This window comes from Pogona vitticeps, chromosome 4 (genome assembly GCF_051106095.1).
Source record: "Pogona vitticeps strain Pit_001003342236 chromosome 4, PviZW2.1, whole genome shotgun sequence".
Classification (NCBI taxonomy): Eukaryota; Metazoa; Chordata; class Lepidosauria; order Squamata; family Agamidae; genus Pogona; species Pogona vitticeps.
In genome coordinates, this window is record NC_135786.1 from 11,380,754 (window position 1) to 11,402,696 (window position 21,943).

Genomic DNA, 21,943 nt, shown 5'->3' on the forward strand with positions numbered 1-21,943 from the left:
ATGTTGAAATTCTATTTCAAAATACTGAAGTACTAGACAACACCAGCAATCATTATATTGGTCTGCACAGGGAAGCCATTGAAATCCACAAACACCAGCAGAGCTTCAACAAAAAAGAAAAAAGTCTAAAAATCAACAAAGCCTGGCTCCCAGCACTCAAAAATACAGCCTGCAAAAGGTCAACGAACTCTACCCAGCCACAAGGACCAGTGATCGCTGCACACAAAAGACCAGCTAACAACACCCATCAATCAGTCACAGATAATCTCTCCCCCTTATCACAACAATACACCCACAACAAAAAACATGCTGATCATCATAATCACCCAATCTCCTGAAAAGGACAAAAGTTGGTCCCACAGCTATAAATACTCAACTATCCAAGCAAACTGCACCAGAGTACAGTCTGAGTTCTGACTCCTGTCCTCTGAAGATGCTGGCCACAGAGACTGGTGAAACGTTAGGAAGAAAAACCTTAAGAACATGGCCAAACAACTCGGAAAACCCACAACAACCATAATAGATGAAGTTGTGCCATTGCTAGTATGGTGGAAAGACTCAATGGCTGGTCAATAGGCTTCTTCATCTAGTGAGAAGAGTGCTATCTTGTTCTTCATGCCAAGCATTAAAATGTGTTAGGCCTACAGAAGAAATGCCAGCCTATTTAAAAAGGTGTTGGATGTTTGGATTAAATAGGGGACCATTACAGGACATTATACAAGGGACGTGGTGGCGCTGCGGGCTAAACCGCAGAAGCCTGTGCTGCAGGGTCAGAAGACCAAGCAGTCATAAGATCGAATCCACGTGATGGAGTGAGCTCCCGTCGCTTGTCCCAGCTCCTGCCAACCTAGCGGTTCGAAAGCATGCAAATGCAAGTAGATAAATAGGGACCACCTCAGTGGGAAGGTAACAGCGTTCCATGTCTAAGTCACACTGGCCATGTGACCACAGAAGATTGTCCTTGGACAAAACACTGGCTCTATGGCTTGGAAACGGGGATGAGCACCGCCCCCTAGAGTTGAACACGACTGGACAAAAATTGTCAAGGGGAACCTTTACCTTTACCTTTTACAGGACATTATATCTGTTTACAACCTATTTGTCCATCTAAAGCAGTAATTCCCAACGTTGGGTCCTCAGATGTTCTTGGACTACAACTCCCAGAAATCCTGGCAGGAACAGTTAGTAGTGAAGACTCCTGGGAGTTTCAATCCATGAACTTCTGGAAATCCGGGGTTGGGAACCACTTATCTAAAACATCATTCCATAATCTGAGTGGCCAGCAGCACTTCAGCATCTTGACAGAGAATGTTCACATATATATATTTTTAAAAAAATCCTTTTACAGTATGAGAAAATCCAGGGGATTCTGTATCAATGCACTGTGCACTACAGATACTCCCCGAAATGCCATATAGACAAGAATGGTTATTTGTGGTGAGTAGAAATTACGTTGGCTGCATTCACAAGAAGACAGGACTCATGGGAAAAGATAATATGCTAGGAAAAGTGGAACGTTGCAGGAAAAGAGAAACATTTCTCTTCAGATGGATTGACCCAATAAAGAAAGCCATGGTCTTAAGCTTGCAAGCTTTGCATGGAGCTGTTAATAGTAGGACTTTTTGGGGGCTAATAATGTACTGGGCTGCCATAAGCTGGAAGCAACTTGACAGCACACAACAATGACAGAAACTACTGGAAGCTGTTAAGCAGACACACATCTGTATAGCTCACAGAAGCTTACGAATATAATCATTATGTTATCTAACCCAATACTGTCTGCCATGATTAACAGGTCTGGACACCAAGATTCCATAAAAGGATTTCCTAAGCTCAGTCAAGAGATTTTTAAACTGGGTTATCCATGAATAAAATTTAGGGTATGGAAATGTTATTTTTTATTTGGACCACAACACCCAGTATCCCTTAGCCCGCATGGCTACTTAACGAGCGGCACATGATGGAGGGTGCGTGGTATACAACTCCCTTATCCAGTTCTTTGTTGCTTTGCACACAGTATCTGTTATCTGAAGCAACCGCCTTATTCAGTGTAATAGTAGTGCCAGCCCTGCCTTTAACTCCATTGGCAAGTGGCCAAAATGGATATGGGATTTGGGGAGTTGCATATAACTCTTTCCAAACTTTATCCCATTTCTGCCCTTACATGTAATTCAGTAGGCTAAATAACAGCCTCATATTGTAGACTGTTACACTGTCCCCCCCCCCCCCCCCGTCTGCCTTGGACTGCAAAGTACATAAAACTGAATTGTGCTGTTTTGTCTCCTGCAGGAGGACACAGTCCATGGCTGCTGGGCTAGCATTCAGCTTTGTGGATAACAAACTGTGCAGGCTGGCATTGAGCTAGCCTCACAGATTATTCTTGAAACACATTATGAGAGTCATTAAGCACAAGAGGAATGATCAGTTGGGTTTCCCCCCCTCTTTGCTTGTGGTGCTTGGGAATGATGGTGGCCTGGAAAAGCAGCAACAAACAGAGATATTCATGGCTGCTTTTTTCTTTAGGTAAAAAGAGGGAACCATCTCAGATCGGTGACTGCTAGGGAAGGGGAGCAAAGAGCAGTGACAGGCCCCTGGATGAGTCTCTTGAGACTGCTGCTCCCCCATGAAGCATCATCTTTTTGCATTATCTTCTTTCTAAGGACAGAACTATGCACGTGCCATGAATCTATCTTGATCTTCTAAACGGGACTTCTGTTTTCATCTCTGGAGACAGACACAAAGTCTCCAGTCCTGGAGTAAAAAGGCCACTGCCAGTCAATTTGTATACACCAGACAAGAGTAAGTATACAAAATGGTAGGATTAGTGCTAGTTTTTCCTTCATGTTTGGGGTTGGGGTGGGGAAGACTTGGGTGGGTGGCCCTGATTTTTTAAAAAAATATGTCAATCTATTTGACATCCAGAGGATAGCAAGTAATCCTGCTCTGAAAAGTTAGACTTCTTGATGCAAACTTGATTCCTTTCCAGTAACACGCTGCTCAGATGTTTGCATTATATTCTAAAGATAATGTGACGGTAGGGAATCCCAGTGCATTTGGGGGCCCATCTCTTCCCTCTGGACCTTGCTGTGGGCCCTTGCCACCATAACCCACTGAAATGTGGCAGAACGTGTAGCTCATGCATTTCACATCAGGAGAAGGGACAAATCTTCCGGGAGTCGGAGCTACTCCCCTCAATAAAATAAAATACAATTTCCAGGCTCTGGGGAAAAAAAACTACTTTGTGCAGGTCTGTTCACAAGGTGGTTGTATTTGTAAACAAAATACTCGACTGGAATGATAAAATACAGCTGAGGGATGTACATTAAACAATGTATTTTAATGACATAAGCCAGCTCGGGTCGTTTTTAAGGAGGAAGATAGGGTAAAAATATCTTAAATAAATAACTAAATAATTAATACTGTACATGGCTGGAAAGATCAGTACATTTCTCCATGGAAGGCAAATGGCTTTCCATTGGCACTCCTCAATGTTGCTCCAAGTGCAGGAGACAAATAAGTGCCCTTCAAAGACTCAGCAGTTTCAGAAGGAAGCAAAGAAGAAAAATGGCTTTGTTAGCCCAGACATTCCTTCTGTCCTTAAAGATCCCACTAGCTGTCTAAAATCAACGGCAGAGGCAGTGAGTAACCGCCATCATTTTCTGCTCCAGACAGCTCCATCCCAGCTGAAATATCTCAAACCTAGGATGATTATAAAATGTCACAAATGATGTAAGTTTAATTGGCCCCGGCTCTTGTTCCACAATGTGCCCTCCTGCTATGCCAAATATGTCTGGCATTCGCAATAAAGGAGCAGACGGATGACCAGAGGGGCCAGGAGACAGGACATTAGCGAGAAATTCCTTGTTTCTTAGGCTGATGCCAAGGGCACCGTGTGAAGCGCACAAGTTCTTGGGTTTTAAATGGGAATTACGTTTGCCAGGCAAGATGGGATGAACTGTGGTCAGCTGCACAAAGTTATAGTTCTGTAGTGTTTCATTTCTGGAACACATGGGAACCCTGTAAAGCACCCTTCAGTTATTAGTGCCGTAGCAAATATTGGAAATGTTTGAGATTCCGGGATACCTCACACATTAGTTTTGCTTTATAATTTTCATTAAGTGCACATCCAAAAATGTAACAGAAAAACCTAGCAATGTGTGTGACAGTATCTGGCTTGCTTCAGAAGTGAACCAAACTTTCCAGTTGGCCCCCTTAGTGCAATTTCCTTCTAAAAAGCACCAACATTTGATCCTGATCATGTGGAGTGACTCTCCCTCCAGACTGTTGCTCTCTAGAATGGCCATCTATCTTTCATCATGTGTTTTCTGGATGCCTGTGAAATTTTTTGAGTGTCACATCATTCTCATCGTACCTTACAGCCTGCTGCATGAAGCGGTCAGGATCCACAGCTGAAAAAGTCATCAGTGTTGTTCCTGTTGGCACGCCTTCTTCCAGTCTGATGAGCTTGTGGTTTGTTGGGAAGTAGGGTGGCTCGTTGACATCAGTGACTGAAATGGTGACCCCAGCTGTAGATTGGAAGGACATCTGGATCCCACTTGCTAAGGGAGCTTGATTGGAGACCATCACGGTCAGCATGAAGGCTCTGTTCATTTCATAGTCAACCTCCTAAAATCACGGATACATAAGAGGAACACAAAATCTGTACAATCTGTTCAATCTGCGATGCAGACAAGAGAACCTCACCTTGACAAATCTACACTTGTGTTCTACTGTAAGAAGCCAACAAGGCGCTTCAGAAGGCACAAGACAGCTGCTTAATGAAAGGATCAGACAGTCCACTTCACCATAGACACTCTGAAACACAGAGTAGACCACCTTCACTAAGAACTAGTTTCCATGCTGCCCTAAACAACACTGGATGCAGTTCTAGATTTTGTCTACAAAGCACAATTGGACCAGCACTTCAAAGGCAAAGAGAGGCAGAACAAGAAATTTGATTCCCTTATCTTCTGAAAACGCTCAACAACAAGAAGGATGATAAGGGAACCACAGTGGAGGACACAAAGGGCAAATGGGTGAAAAATCAGACAAGGAACTCATTCAGTCAGAGAGAGAGAGAGAGAGAGAGAGAGAGAGAGAGAGAGAGAGAGAGAGAGAGAGAGAGAGAGAGAGAGAGAGAGAAGAGATCTTAGCCAAAGGCCTAAATTTTGCCATCACACCCAAACAGATTCCAGTTGTAGACTTCATTACAGCCACAGAATCAGCAATCCGGAACAACAATCTACCAGTGGCAGAAGTTGAACAACTGTCAATGAAAGTTTCTGCAACGCTTCTGTTCCTGGACCTGTGTCTGAGCACCACTCACTTCACCTCCAGAGGGGATGTTTACAGACAGAAACATGGCTGTGCCATGGGTTTCCCAGTGTTGCCCATTGTTGCCAACTTATACATGGAAGAAGTGGAAAATAAGGCACTAAACACTTTCCAGGGGATGACTCCAACCCATTGGTTCAGGTATGTGGACAACACTTGGGTGAAGATCAAGATTCAGGAAGGACAGGCCTTCGCAGACCACATAAACACAGTGGGCCCAAATATCAAGTTCACCAGGGAAGACACCAAAGACAACCAGCTGGCTTTCCTGGATTGTGCAGTCCTCATAGGATCCAATGGCAGTTTAGGAATAGAAATCTACAGAAAACCTACACACACAGATCAATACCTGCGGTTTGACTCTCATCACCCATTACAACACAAACTAGGGCTCATCAGGAAGCTAAACCACAGAGCAAGAAACATCCCCACCTCCATAGAAGCCAAGAAGAAGGAAGATGGACATCTGAGGCCTGTGGATATCCAAAATGGGCTTTTAATAAGTCAATGTTCCAACCCAGGAGGACAATGGAACAGTTGGAAGAAGAACCTGGTTATTCCTTACATGGCAGGTGTGTCTGAATAGCTGAAAAGGATTTTTGGTAAATACCACATACCCATGCACTTCAAACCCACAAACACACTAAGGCAGCGACTTGTCCACCCAAAAGATCAGAAACCAAAACACAACAGGAGCAATATAGCACAGTATATGCGGTCCAATGCAAAGAAGAGTGGTTGTTGTAGGTTTTTCAGGCTCTTTGGCCGTGTTCTGAAGTTTCTAATTCCTAACATTTCACCAGTCTTTGTGTCTGGCAACTTCAGAGGACAGGAATTAGAACTCAAGTGTAGTGTCTTTGTTCTGGTGTAGTATAGTTGAATATTTGTAGCTGTGGGATCAGCTTTTCATCCTAAGAGTAGACTATGTCTAGATGGGCGGCATATAAATGCAATAAACAAACAAACAAACAAACAAATAAATAAAAGACTAGCTAACAACACCCATCAATCACAGTGATACATCATCTCCCCCCTTATCACAACAATAAACCCATACTGTAACAAAATCACTCTGATCACCATAATCACCCAATCTCCTGAAAAGGACAAAAAGTTGAGCCCACAGCTACAAATACTCAACTACACTACCCCAGAACACAGACAGAGTTCTAACTTCTGTTCTCTGAAGTTGCCAGCCACAGAGACTGCAAAACGTTAGAAAGAAAAACCTTCAAACACAACCAAACAGCCCAAAAAACCTAGAACAACCATCAGATCCCCGTCGTGAAAGCTTTTGAGAATCCAAAGGAAAGTGTTCAGAGCTCTATATTGGAGAAACAAAACAGTCACTAAACAGGACTCCTGGGGGTCCCCAATCGTGGTTGTGGGGAATCCCCAGAAGGTATCCAATGGCAGTGGGGAAGCCCTGGGAGACCTCCCAGGGTCCCCCGCCACCATTGGAGACCTCCTGGGGGGGGTCCCTTTCCCTAATCGTTGGAGCGAAAGAGCAGCCTCTTCGCCACCAACAGTTTGAATGGATTGGAAAAAAGCGGGGGAAATTTGAATTTCCCGCCCTTTTCACCTGCCTTTTTTTCATTCGCAAGTCAAGGCTCCATTCGCAAGTCGAAGCAACATTTTGTGAACGGAGCCATTTGTACCTCGAAATGTTCGCAAGTGGAGATGTTCGTAAGTCGAGGTACCACTGTAAAATTATTTCATTCCAAGCACAACATTAACTTTCAGAAACAGCTTTGCAGGCTTACATTCCAGTGGCAAGCAAGGTCAAAGGTAAAAGTTTGGGAGCAAAAACGGCAGCTTATTTTAGCTTAATGACAAGCTCTTAGGGGCAGTAAGCCTTAGAAGAGGCATTTTACTCCTTTAGCTTGGAGAAAAGCGCCAACACCCTCGAAACCACCAAAGTAGGGTATCAGAGAGAAGTAGCTATTGTGATCTGTTGGGAGCACAAATGGGGCCATACGAGGGCTGGATTAAGCCTAAAGGCCTGAGCTTCCACATCTCTGTTTTAGTATTTATTAATATTAATCTTTATGTGTACTAATTCCTCTAATCTGGGTCTATGTTTTTATTGCTGTTATTATTGTACGGATCTTATTATTTATGTGTTTGCAGGTGGGGGTATGTATACTTGCTTTCTATCACTTTTAGCCACTCAGAGTAGTGCCTGGTGACTAGACGGGTGGGAAAAATGTAATTAATAAAATAAAAAGAAAGAAAGAAAGAAAATAATCTTGTGCCTGTATATAGCACACATTTCTGGATGGTCTTAGAAGCAGCATAGCTTGCTTTATTTGGTATAACTGACTTAATTGCAGTGCTCCAATAATAAATAAAGATGATAATGATGATAATGAAAACAATCACAAAAGTGACAATGACAATAACAACGATAAATGTCTAAATTGTCTCTCTAAAGAGGTGGGTTGCTTCTAATCATATTCCAGTAAGCAGTAATTTATGCAGTATCACATTTCTGCTAATTAAGAAATGTGTTGTAATAATTTTGTAATTTAGGTGATCATTCTCAGTTGTTTTTTCAAAGGTCAGATCTATGATGGTGGTTAAGCTAAATGAGTCAGATAAGGTCAATGGAAGCTATAAATAAAGTAATATTACTGATTAAAATGGGGTGTACAACGTTTGCAACAAATCACTGCATATCATGACCTGATTGCTATATATGAGACATATGTACACCAGGCTAAGTCTAAGATACACATTATGAAAGAGCTGTTGTCATTGCTGACTTTGGTGTCCTCTCCTTCATCAACGTTGTGATGAGATCTTCAGATAATGTCCTGTTTCAATATGTCACCCAAACTGATTTAAACACAAAATATTTTATTCTTTAGAGAAGGCAGATGAAAGTCACCCTGTGGCCTCTTTACATCATTCATTACTTGAAATGAATCTTCGTGGATATAATGCAGAGAAGAACACTCCCACATGGGGCACATAATTCCCCATGAGCTCCAGTGTAAAAATAATAAACACAGCACAATGTCCAAGACAGAGAATGCCTCAGACCGAGTGCTCACTAAAGAGTATGAGGGTGTCCACACTGGCATATAGATATTCATTCATTCATTCATTCATTCATTCATTCATTCATTCATTCATTCATTCATTCATTCAATTAATTAATTAATTAATTAATTAATTAATTAATTAATTAATTAATTAATACCCCGCCTATCTGGCCCACCGGACCAGATATGATATCTGGATCGCTGAGAGCATAGTTTGGATCGGGGGGGGGGGGGGGAAATGAACTTGTCCCCAAGTATTTCTACTTAGAATGAGCCATCCTTCCCCTTTAAGAGCCGTTGCACACTTTTCTGGCCCAGCGGTAGGGCACGCATACTTTTAGGCATGCTTGTCAAGAAATAGCAGCCTCTGCTTTCAACTTCATCATGGGTGCAGATTTCAAGGGAGAGTTGTGGGGGTGGGGAAGAAAATGAAGGATGCAGGGACTGTGGCAAATCTTTGGGTCTGAGTCCCAACTCCAAGGCCAGATTTTTGGTACTAAGCCCAAAGTCCAATTCCTTTGTATCAAGTCCCAAGTCCCTATTAAAAACAACAAAAAAGGGAGGGGCAGATAGGTTATGAGTCATGAATCAAGTCAGAGTCATTAAAAACAAAAACAAATCAAGTTTGAGTCAAATCACTGTTGTGACTTACGTCCGATTTGACAGTGAGTCCCACACTAGAGTCCCCATCCCTAGAAGGATAAGATACGGGGCTGAGGGAGAAAACAGTAGGCCACTGACAGAGGGAGAGAGAAGTGGTGTAAAAAATAATTTCACTTCCCTTGACCCTCTGTAGATGATCTGGGGAAGTGCATAATTTATAGCTCCTTCTGCTACAAGTGGTTGTTTGCTGTTCGGATGGGAGGAACATGCCAAATAGCACATTACCCCTCCCTCCAGCCTCAGTAGACCCTTTGTAGCCCAATCTGAACAGGCTCAGATGGTGACCATCGGTCAATTTACCTCAGATTGTCTATTGTCGACACCAGTATCAGTGGCTGTTCAAGGCACTGGGCAAAAAATTCCAGTTGTGTAGTTCAACATTACCTTTTCACTGGGAGTACCAGGGACTTCTTCATTCATTGCCTCATACCTATGGGGGAGGACTTACTGATTCAAACCCCCCTTCCAATAAATTCCATTATTTCAAATGGGCCTGCTCTAACTGAGAGCTACTGCGGTAAAGTAAGTTGCAGTTAGAGTCTGGCCCCTTCTCTGGGAATTTTAAAACCATCTTTGAACACATGGCTTTTTAGGCAGGCTTTTCCCGAATTGACATCTGAATAACATCTCACACTGTCCAGAGTTTATCTCTCCTCTGCCCTCTTACCTCTTAACTGTGTATGTCTATGTTGATTTTATTTTATGCAATATGTTCCAGTTTTTCTTTGCTTTGATTTGTGTTTGAATTTGCTTAATGTTGAGTTTATACCCACCACTGATGGTTGTAATTTGACAATGTCTTTATTTTGTGTCTCTCTTTTTTTTTTTAAGTGTAAACGGCCCAGAGTGGCCTTATAGCCAGATGGGCGATAGAAGTTAAACAAACAAACAAGCAAGCAAGCAAACAAATAACTAGGCCAATTTGAATCAATAGAATTTACAGAGGAGTTGACTTGCCAACTCTCCATTGATCCAATGGGATGACTCTAGTGCACTTTATTATGCTAAGCAAAAGGATTTTGTTTCTGAATCTGAATAAGCCCTTTAACATAGGGATAAATTTCATACAGTATATCAGTAAAGGTGCATTGCACTGCCTTTTTTTAACTTTTGAAAAAGAAACTGGTGAAACACTGAAACTTCTCAGTCAACAATTGCCTAGAACCATTTAGCAATTTCCTCAACAGACAGGTTATATATCTGACAAATAATAGGAGCGCACGGAGCTTGATACCCGCAGTCGCTCACAGATTTCCAACTTTTGACATTCTTATTTAAATGGACTTTGTCAGTCCATCGGCAGGCTAGATTAATACGGCCTTCTCCAGATTTCTGAATGGTATTTTCTCTTAGACATTTCTGGAGTTACACAGTCGGGAAAGAATATTTTCTTCTGCCTCTACAGGACTAATAAGACCCTTAAATCATTATTCTGCATAAACAACACTGACAAATGAACTTTCCTGCCCATGGGCCATTCTTATGTAGACCCATTTGCCTTAAATCGCTGGGGAGAATCGCCTGTGGAAGCATAAGGCTTCAGCATATTCCCTGTGTGCTGGCCATCTGATTCTTGGTCTGCTTGTGTTAAGAAGTCAGAGAGTTAAGAACTAACTAGTATCACATGTGTTACTTGTAATTAATAATTAAGGCAATAATTAAGGCATCACTAAGCTACATTACAATTACAGTGGTGCCTCGCTTTACAATTGCGCCGCATTACGATGAATCTGCTTTACAATGATCTTTTTGCGATTGCAATTGCAATTTCAAAACGATGGTCTAAATGGGGGAATTTTGCTTTGCGATGATCGGTTCCCTGCTTCGGGAAACAATTCTTCACAAAATGATGGTTTTTTAACAGCTGATTAGTGGTTTCAAAATGGCCGCTGGGTAAATAAAATGGCTCCCCACTGTGTTTAGGGACGGATTCCTCGCTATACAGGCAGCGAAAATGGCTGCCGTATGAAGGATCTTTGCTGGATGGTGAGTTTTAAGCCCACTGGAATGCATTGAATGGTTTTAAATGCATTTCAATGGGCTTTTTATTTTCGCTTTACGATGTTTTCGCTTAACGGCGATTTTCCTCAAACGGATTATCGCTGTTAAGTGAGGCACCACTGTATAATACAATACGGGATAATTTCATTCTGTTTGTGCTATAACTGTAATTATTTTAGTTACTTTATTTTTACAAATAGTGGGTGTCACCATGTTTTGACCCACAGGTGGAACTTGTAGCATGCTAAGTAATGTTTTTAAGAAACTATTTTAATGACATTTGAATAAGTAGGAGTTATATTTTTAAATTATACCTGTAATGGTAGCTAACTACTTTTGAGGGGAAATGGTACGTAAAACCAATTACTTTTTAGAAGTAATGGTTGTTGTGGGTTTTTCGGGCTTCTTGGCCGTGTTCTGAAGGTGGTTTTTCCTAACGTTTCGCCAGTCTCTGTGGCCAGCATCTCAGAGGACAGCAAACTTAGAAGTAACTTTCTAAACTGCAGTTTAGAATATAAACTTTAACCCAGGACTGCATAAAATAAGAGAATATAAGCCTCTCATTTGACCTACCTTTCTCCAGTTTGAACAACATGCTCAGAGGAGAACAAAGGTTATTTGCTATGAATATATGGCTTAATAAATCTTGTCAATGTCACAAATAAAGACTAAGTACTTTTTCTCTGATATTTTAAATTCGATTTTGAAGAGGCCAGCACATTGTAGATATGCCATGCACTGAGGTGGGGGTGAGGTTGAGGAGAAACTGACTGGAAGGCATTAAGAAAGAGCACTTCAAGTAAAGTATCAGAAAAGTGTTAAAATAAAATAAGGCAGCATACCTGGTTCTCCTCCTCCCTCATCTATCTTCACACTAACTCTGTGAGGTAGCTTAGACTCTAGCTGAAATCCTGTTGCTCAACATCATAGGTTGCAACTAAAGTACACCCAACAGAAAGGAGTTATCTTACACAATCTGCATTGATTCAGTGGGCCTACACTAGTTGCCACTTACTGTGCTGAGGGACAGGATTTCAGCCAGGGTGTGTGACTAGCCCAAAGAAACCCAATACATTTCATGGCTCGGTGGGGACTAGAACTTTGATCTCCCAAGTCCCAGCTCCTCATTCCTACCCCTATACCAGCAGAGGTAGACTGTGGCGGGAGAACGGCAGAATGCAATGTCATCGTGACAATTTTCAAAGAAAAGGTGGTCATTGTGGCAATCCCATGGCCATTCCTTAAAGGAGAACCCACAATTCAGCAGTTCTCTCTCTCTCTCTTTCCTCTCCCTATTCTGTGTGTGCCACAGCAGAACACTTTGCAATTTAACTGGATTAATTCACAACAGTGTACCATGGCTGGGGGGGGGGGGGGGAAATCCACTACTGTGATGATTGCAGGTGTGCTCAGAAAGCAGAAAGAAGCATTAAAGGCCTGGAGTAGGTTTTCACACCCTTGCTAATCAAAACCTTTCAGCACTTCAGTTCTGTGAGCCCCGATCCCATTGTAATAACTGACGATGATAATACAGAGGAAGCTGCTGCTGCTGTTAATGTTGTCAATAGGTGCCAGCAGTGCCAGTAAGTCAGACCATTGCTCAGTCTAGCCCATGGCATTTGGGGGCTCCAGGCAGAATTCTCTCCTTTCTGAAGATCCTTAGTGGTCTGCCGTCCAAGCTATCTTAAGAGCCGCATCTCTCTTTATGAGCTTGCTCAGGTGTTAAGATCATCCGAAGAGGCCTTTCTCTAGGGCTCACTACCTTCACAGTTGTGTTTCATGGGGACATGGGAGAGGGCCTTCTCTGTGGCTGTCCCCAGATTTGGGAACTCCCTCCCACAAGAAGGCAGGCTTTCCTGTCCTTCCATAAGCAGGCCAAGACTTTTCAGGCCAGCTTCCCTCTGAGACTGGTTGCCTAAGTTGGGTTGCTTAACCGATTGTTGTGACTTACTGCTTTGAATGTGATTTGATGTTTTTTGTTTACTGTCTTGTAGGGTGACATTTGTCCCTTTCTAGCACAAACTTACTGGTTTTAGCTTTCATTGTCTTTTAATGATTTAAGCCATCCTATGTCCTTTTTTAAGGAGAAATGTGGGGTAAAAGTATTTTAAATAAGTAAATAATAAATAAGTTCAATCAACCTGACTTATGTTATATATTAATTAATGAATTCAAATGATTACATGCTATCAAGTCAATCAATGTTGGGAGTTGCAATCCAGAGAATCTGAAAGGCTACCATGTCCCTGCCCTCCAGAATCTTAACGGTTAAGTTCAGTATTTCCCAACCTTAGGTAAACTCAGATGTTCTTGGACTGCAACTCCCAGAAGTCCCGGCCAGCCCAGCTGATAGTGATGGTTTCTAGGAGTTGCAGTCCAAGAACACCTGGATTACCCAAGGTTGGGAACCATTGCTATAGTCTACCAGGTCATTCTGCACAATTTGTAGATTGAATGTACAAAATTAAGGCTTTGCACTTATGGATTGATTGTGAATCAACTACACCAGTGGTGTCCAACCTTGGCCCTCCAGATGTTCTTGGCCTACAGCTCCCAGAAGTCTTCACCTCTGCTGGCCAGGATTTCTGGGAGTTGAAGTCCAAGAACATCTGGAGGGCCAAGGTTGGACACCACTGGACTACACAGTTGTCTTGTTATGGCCCAGATGTGGTTTTCTTTAACTACATATTGTTATGTAATAATAACATGTAACACATATAAAACATAATATTACAACATTATACATCACATATTATTTCATTGCGTTTGCAAAACGGGTTTTTCCTGTTGGCTTTGGATTTCAACATGATTTTGTTACAACCTCTGATACTCAGCATGTAATACAGCTAAATCATAACATCTTTCAGCATCCGCACAATGAATCTTTTTTGTTCCAAGGCATTCTTTAGCAGTAAAGAACAAACTATCCTCTTGTTGTGATGTCAGGAGTCAGATAAACGAGTGTCTCAGTTTCAAAATCATTTCTATAATCCATGCAGGATTCATAATAACATTTTAGTGAGCCAGCTGCCATGGGGTATCTATTGCTGTGTTCAGACACTGTACTCAGACCCTATGCAATGGGAAGCAAGATTTTTTTAACCCTCCCATGACCTGTTTACCAGCCTTGTGAGAGAGATAAGAATCTTTTGCCACCAAGGGAATCACTGTTGTAGAGATGAAAAACAAAATTGAAATTGTACATCATATGTGCCTCTTGGCACTCAACTTTGGATGGCAGAGTGTTTATGTTAAAAGCTAGTTAAAAATATTGGGGAACATGCTTTAGTGAAAAATCTAGAGCGCTTTGGCCGTATTATTTAGTTCAGATTATTTTTTAAATGGTTCATTCGAGGTCCAGAATATTTGGGAGAAGCTGCATGCCAACTCTTCTTTGCATTCATTTATTATTTATTCACTACAGTGTCCACCCGAATGGATGCCCATTCATTAAGAGGAAAAAAAGGCATTAAGGTTTGAAGTTATGAATTAGGCAGGGACATGAATAAGAGAGCATGAGAACACAGCAACACGGATGGTCGTTTCTGCAAATTAATGTGGTTTCCCAGAGTGTTGACACTATAGTTCAGAACCAGCAAGAGAGAGCTTTGCATTGAAGCTGCTTTCTATATGTGCATCAGAGATGGGGGGAAGTTTCATTTCTGTACTACACCTTTCAGAATACACTAGCCAATATGGACACAGAGCCATTACTGAACACAGTGTTTGAATCATTGAATTTAAACAAGAATGCAATTTTTCTTCTTTTTTGGTCACAGGTGGATATAATGACAGAGGAGCAGTAGAAAAGCCCATACTTTGTCAGAAACTTGTGACATTAAGGCTGCACACAATCCTTGATCTCCATCTCAAGCCCTCTGCCTCTACCAAATCAAGTCCTGACACTAAAATTATAGATAGCACATGAACTCTCTAGAACAGCCATCTCTTTCTTCTTTCTCCTCTGTCAGAACTTTGAGACACTCTGCTCCATGTTCTGACCAGACTCTATGATGTTGGAGGACACTCTGTCAGCCTCCCGCACTACAGTGGTCCTGCAGTTTCAGCAGCCATTGCAGGAAAATTCCTTGAAGGTTGGGCGGATGGTCAGTTGCTACATGCAATGCGGAAGGTTCCAGGTTCATAATATTTCTATTGAGAAGAACATGGGACGTGGGTTAAGGAAAGACATCTTCCCCAAACTTTGGAGAATCTTTGATAACTTTTGAATTCCTGACAATGCTGGCTGGGGTTGATGGCATTTGAAGTCCAAAGGCTCTGGAGAGCACCAAATTGAAGAAGCTTGCTGAATCGTGTGAAAGCAAAATCCTTCATATTGGTAGGGATCTTTACATGGAAAAAGGGAAAACATTCTATTTTTTCACTAAGGCTTTATCTCAACAGACACTTTCTTCTCTCACTCACTGTGCTGAACAGGCTTCATTAAGAGACTGAAGGTTAAACAATATTTTATAGATATCCTGTCACTAGAAGAGGGAATTCCTCAAGTACTATCGTGAAAACTCTTCTCATGAACTGAGTTCAGTCCTGGGCTCAGATAGCTGGCTTGAGGTTGACCTCCATGTTGTGTCTTGGTAGGCATGACTTCTCAAACATGAACAACTGCTTCAGTCATCTCTAACTGTGATTTCAGGTCTAATTATGGGTTATCTGTACTGTGTAATCTGACCCTGAGAAGTGTGGGTATGCCTACAATCAGCTTGAAGAAAACACAAGTCATGGGCCAGGGCGTGGACTCACCTCCCTCTATTACCAACTTCACGCAAGAATTGGAGGTTGTTCATGACTTTGTGTACCTTGGCTCAAAGATCTCTGACACTCTCTCCCCAGATGTTGAGCTAGATAAACGCATTGGGAAAGCAGCTACCATGTTCTCTAGACTCACAAAGAGAGTATGGTTCAATAAGAAGCTGACCGCATATACCAAGCTCCAGGTCTACAGAGCCAGTGTCCTGAGCACACTCCTGTACTGCAGTGAGTCCTGGACCCTTGTGCATGGCAGAAGAGGAAGCTGAACACCTTCCATATGCCTTGTCTCCGACGCATTTTTGGTATCATCTGGCAGGACAAAGTTCCAAATAGAGTAGTCCTAGAACGAGCTGGAATTTTTAGCATGTATACACTACTGAAACAGTGATGTCTACGTTTGCTTGGGCATGTCATGAGAATGGATGATAGTCGGATTCCAAAAGATCTCCTGTATGGAGAATTAGTGCAGGGATATGGCCCCAGAGGGAGACCACAACTGCGATACAAGGACATCTGCAAGCGGGATCTGAAGGCCTTAGGAATGGACCTCAACAGATGGGAAACCCTGACATCTGAGCCTTCAGCCTGGAGGCAGGCGTTGCATCACGGCCTTTCCCAATTTGTAAATTCAATATTTATTTATTTATTTATTTATTTATTTATTTATTTATTTATTTATTTATTCATTCATTCATTCATTCATTCATTCATTCATTCATTCAATTTGTATCCCACTCCCATTAGTGCTGAGGCATGCTCATGATTTCTGTCTATTCTTTCAAATTGTTATGGGTCATGCAGGTATTAGAAATCATACCTGGTGGAAGTTTATATCTTGGAAGAATTGGGGGGGGGGAACACACCAAACCCACATGCCTGGCTTTTGGCAGGAAATGTTTAGTGAGTGTTGGCTCATTATGCAGTTGTCCTTGTTTGGGAAGGATGCACACACAAATCCCTTTTCTGCTCAGTGTGTTCCCCTTTCCCCTTGTCTTTGATGTTGCCTTAAAACTGCTCTCCTAACACTTTAACATTTTGCAAAATGAGAAGTAAATGGTTAGGATTTAAAAGAGAATTTTTTATGATGGGTGAAATTTCTGTGTTTTTCAGCTGTCGATGCAGAAAAACAAGTTAAATGCTTTTGTCGTCAGGCTTAGAAAAACACCACCACCCTCCTCCCGGAGGGACATTTCTCACTTTAAAAACTGCTCATCCATCATTTCAGTGGAACAAGATGAAGTATTGCAGTTTTTAACTTGTCTGGAACAGGCAGCCTTCAGATATGTTTCTTCAACAGAAACTCCTCCATGTTTACAGATGTCTATACCTAAGCTATGTTTGTCTCCTCTGGCATTTGTTTTAAATTTAGTGTGCTTAGAATGGAAAGCGGAGGGTACAATCTCATGCCCAGTTAACAGAGAGGAAACTACAGATTGGGCCTTCAGTGTCTAAACAAAAGAAGAGGTTTGCTTTCATTTCATTCATATTCTTTTGATGACTTCTGAAACAGAACATCATCCAAAACAGGAATGTTTCATGTTGATGAAAGAAAGGTGCATGGATGTTTCATATTTCGTTCATGTTCCTCTTCTGTGTAAATTTTTTGTGCCCGTCTGCCATGTTGCCTATGAAATGTTTCATCCAATAGTATTGCGAAGGGTGTCAGCAGCTGATCAGAATGTCAGGGAGAGAGGAATTTGGAATCTGTGAAAGGTCCTAGAACACAGTGCAGAGTGCCATTTGCTTTGGTATTCGCTCGTGGGATTACTGTGTGCTGAGCTCATGCCTGCCTGCCTGTTCACCTCGGATCCTGCTCTTTTTGGCCTTTTCCTCATGACTTATTTTTTTGGGGGGGATATCCCCTCCATTTCTTTGGATTCTTTTTGTTCTGGTCAAGCAACCAGCCTGTGTCAGCATGGCTCATTTGGGTTATTTTTTGGATTTTTCTCCCTGAAATTCTTTGGGAATTTCCCCCCATTGTCTGCCTGCCTGCCTGCCTGCCTGCCTGCCTGCCTGCCTGCCTTCCTTCCTTCCTTCCTTCCTTCCTTCCTTCCTTCCTTCCTTCCTTCCTTCCTTCCTTCCTTCCTTCCTTCCTTCCTTCCTTTTCTACAATTTTTTCACTGTTTCCAAACCTGCCTGCTACTATCTCTGGGATATAAGGAAGAAAACAGAAGGCATTAAGTAGTGGTGGTGGGAGATACGTTCCTTGTATTCTAGTACTTTTGACTGAAGGAGATTTAATCGTTTTTGTTTTTGCCTTTATTTGCTTGTCGGAGTTTCTTGATTTTTGGAGAGGAAGTGTGTATTTTATTCTGGTATCCCCTCCATGTATGTGTGTGGGTGGGAGACTTTCCTGGTTTGAGTTTTTAAACATCGTTATTTGGTTCATTTATTGTGCACCTTTTCTGTGAAATGTGTATATTTTGGTAAAGGGTTTCAGGACTGCTTTGTTTGGTTCTGTGGAGGTGTGTGAGCCAGCAGGGCAGACTTTGCAAATGTGTCAATGTGTCACCTGGCTGTGTGGGTGCCTGTTGTTTCTGTTTGGCATTATCTCTCTTGTTTTTCTTGGTGTTGTGTTGTTGGCTGCTTTTCTGAGTAGTTTGTGTGTCAGGCAGCTTAGTGCCTGCATAGTCTGATGATTTTTCTCTTTTTTCATCTGTTGCCTGATGATAATGATGAATGTGATAACATAAACAAGTGCCTAAATAGTTTGATGATGATGATTTTCCTTTCTCAACTGTGCTGTTGCCTGATGAAGATGATGTGATTTGATAATGTATCAGCTACTGCCTGCATAGTCTGATCCTTCTCATTTGCTGCCAGATGATTATGATGATAAGGTTGATGATTGTGATAATATAAACAAGAGCCTGATAATGACTTTCCTTTCTTATGTATTGCTGTATGCTTTTAGAGCACATCAATTCTCTGTTGTCTTGCCTCTGCTTTTTAAGAGTAGTTTTAAAGGCTCTTTTAAAGGGACGTGGTGGCGCTGCGGGCCAAACCGCAGAAGCCTCTGTGCTGCAGGGTCAGAAGACCAAGCAGTCATAAGATCGAATCCATGCGACAGAGTGAGCGCCCGTTGCTTGTCCCAGCTCCCGCCAACCTAGCAGTTCGAAAGCATGCAAATACAAGTAGATAAATAGGGACCACCTCAGTGGGAAGGTAACAGTGTTCCGTGTATAAGTCGCACTGGCCATGTGACCACAGAAGATTGTCTTCAGACAAAACGCTGGCTCTATGGCTTGGAAACGGGGATAAGCACCACCCCCCTAGAGTTGAACACGACTAGACAAAAATTGTCAAGGGGAACCTTTACCTTTTTTTAAAAAAAGGCTCTTTAGTGCTTTTGGAGTACCAGAAAACACGAACAGAGAAATATGGGTGGGAAACCAAAAAAGTCTTTCCCTTTCATTAAGAAATAGAAGGGTCTGTTCATAAAAATATGCAAATGGTAGAGGCACCCCTGAAACAAAAGAAATAAGAAAAACGTTGTTGTCCACAAACTTTGGTGGAATAAAGTGGGACTTAGTTCTGTATAAATATGCATCAGATAAAACCAGAGACTGAGAAAGTTTCTTTTTAGCTGTCAGTTCCCATAACTGACAATGCTCTCTTGGGAGTTGTAATTAACAACAACAACAACTTTTCCAATCTCTAGAATAAGACAACTGGTCAAAGGAATATATGGTTAGTTATATAGGATTCTTCTAGGTTCAAAGGCAGTAGGCTTCTGAATGCCAGTTCTTGGGAATATGAGCAAGAAGGTCTGTTGATTTCAAAACCTGCTTGTGGTATCTGGCTGCCAATCCATGGAAAACAAAATTGTGGATGAGAAAGACTTTTTTTTTTAATTGTCCAGCAAATGCAGAACTAGATAAGCTTTGAGTTCGGTCTAGTGTGGATGGTTTCTTGATTTTTGTGGACTACAGCTGCCGTAATCGCCCGACGAGTGTCACCAACCACTATGCCAGTTGGGGGCATCTGAGGATTTTAGCCTTCGAAGTTACTTTTCAGAGTTCTGCTTCTTACATAACTACTGCGATTGGTAGGGAATTTTAAGAGTGGTGTGTATTTTGTGAACTGGCTTCAAAAGCGGGTGCCTTCTTACATCTCTGGCAGTTAATTTTATCTCATACTAAAATCTTATGTAGCAAAGGGAATCCCATTTGACCAAAGTGGAATATGGTTACACTCTCAGGCAATCTATGTTATGGATCAAAATCAGTATTCTTTGTCTGGGGTGTGTGTGTGTGTGTGTGTGTGTGTGTGTGTGTGTGTGTGTGTGTGTGTGTGTGTGTGTGTGTAAATCAGTATTCTTTGTCTGGTGTGTGTGTGTGTGTGTGTGTGTGTGTGTGTGCGTTTCAAAGAAGGGGTCTGTCATTAATTTGTTGTAAATAACATAAATTTCTGCACTCAAGCTCAAATGACTTCCTTCTTTTTTTTACTGCAAGTGTAATAAGATCATTTATCTGAGTGTAAGCAATGTGTGAGTTAATATTAAAAGCTTCTGTCCTATTTGGTTTTCTTCACATAAACAACTGTTTTCTTATGTTATCCCCATCATATCTGGACCTCCACTCCTATTACTATAAAAAACTATTGACAATACTCTTTGTCCCCCGATTCACTTTTGCCCTGTTCACCCTGAAGAGAAACTTTGCCAGGATTTGGTGTAGTTGAAAGTGATCTTTAAAAATCCGTAATGAGTCCATAGGAGCCTGTGCCATGCAGAAGACTGGAGTATAGCGGTGCAGTCCCTATGGACGCTTCGGCAGCTAGCAAAATCCCGAGAAAGGGGCTATGCTGATAAAATTTTGGTTTAGAAAATGAGAGAACTGGAGAGCAAAGGAGCTTTCATTCTCCAGCGAGCAGGGATTAGGCACTTATCATCTTGATACAGATAACGGAATGTCAATACAAGTGTGCAGAAGGGGCAACGGAAGGTCAAATTCCTTGTAATGATATTGTGCATGGCACCTGTCCTTGTATTTTATTTGAGTGCTGTGAGATTTTACCTTCAGAGCTACTTTTCTTTGTGCCTTGGATCATTAAAGAAAAGAAGACACTGAGAGACAAGGAGGTCTTCAGATTTGTTCCCTGGCCTTCTTGCATGCAACTTGTGCTCTGGCATCTCACGGTGCATGGAATCCACAGGGCATATATTTACATAGAACACACTTTGGACTACATCCATTTTGCTATTATAGTTGATTTTGTTATCTGATTTAAAGGTTCATGCCTTTGCAGAGTTGTGTTTAGAATACCTCAAAAAATAAGAAGTAAGAGAGGGCCCAGCAGCACTTATTTTTCTGAAAACTCATCAAAAACCTCCTCATTCTTAAGCAGAAGCCTTCATAGCATCATAATACATATTTTAATAGTGTGCTTTTCCAAAAAGAAAAGAAAAGAAAAATATAATAAAATAAATAAATAAATAAGGAAAGGTAGTTGGGTGTTGCTCCTGTAGTCCCATTCTGGCTCTAGCCTTCATAGAAGACTCTATACCTGCAAGATCGTCAACAGCTCTTTTACAGAACCACACTTCTCAGAACGTATCTGGGACAATGACCCAAATGGGATGAATGATTAAAGGAGGATACGTACCCTTACAACTGTTACCAAGCCTTCATTGGTAACAGGATCGGTCCTGACGGTGAAATGACCAGAAGGGTCTCCACTGATAATCCGGTAAACAGCATTCCAATTGGGTGAATGTGGCTGATCTCGATCCATCACCGTTAAATTAGCAACCACAACTTCCACTCGGTTTTCTGGGACTTCACCGGAAAACTGGGGGCAGGAAGAGGAAAAGAAAGTGCCGTTAGAGTTATCTTCACAGAATGGCAGACCAATTGTGAGGGTGCAGAAAACCAAGTGAGCACATATAATCAGATGAACATAGGCAATGGTGGCTTAGTGTGATAAATAACTAATGGCAAGTTGCAATTAAATTAGACCCTTTGAATCAATGCAACTTATAGAGGAGTTGACTTACCACATCCTCATTGATTCATTGGGCTTACTTTAGTGCAATTTGGTAAGCTCAGGAATACGGTTTTGACCATTATCTGTAGATTTGGTATAGGCTGGCCCACTGAACTAATGGGACACGTACTTGTACAGAT

At 41.8% G+C, this 21,943-nt stretch overlaps 1 protein-coding gene across 8 annotated transcripts in view; it reads right to left on the reverse strand.

The window, feature by feature from the left end:
• CDH4 (cadherin 4) overlaps positions 1–21,943 on the reverse strand; it is a 954,442-nt gene that overhangs the window by 34,666 nt on the left and 897,833 nt on the right. For all 8 annotated transcript variants that reach the window (XM_072996786.2, XM_078392123.1, XM_072996789.2 and 5 more), the window contains 2 exons: positions 21,423–21,608; positions 4,373–4,626 (listed from right to left, as the gene is read on the reverse strand). In XM_072996786.2, coding sequence (XP_072852887.2) covers positions 4,373–4,626; positions 21,423–21,608 — 440 coding nt within the window. The remainder of the gene's footprint in view (positions 1–4,372; positions 4,627–21,422; positions 21,609–21,943) is intronic.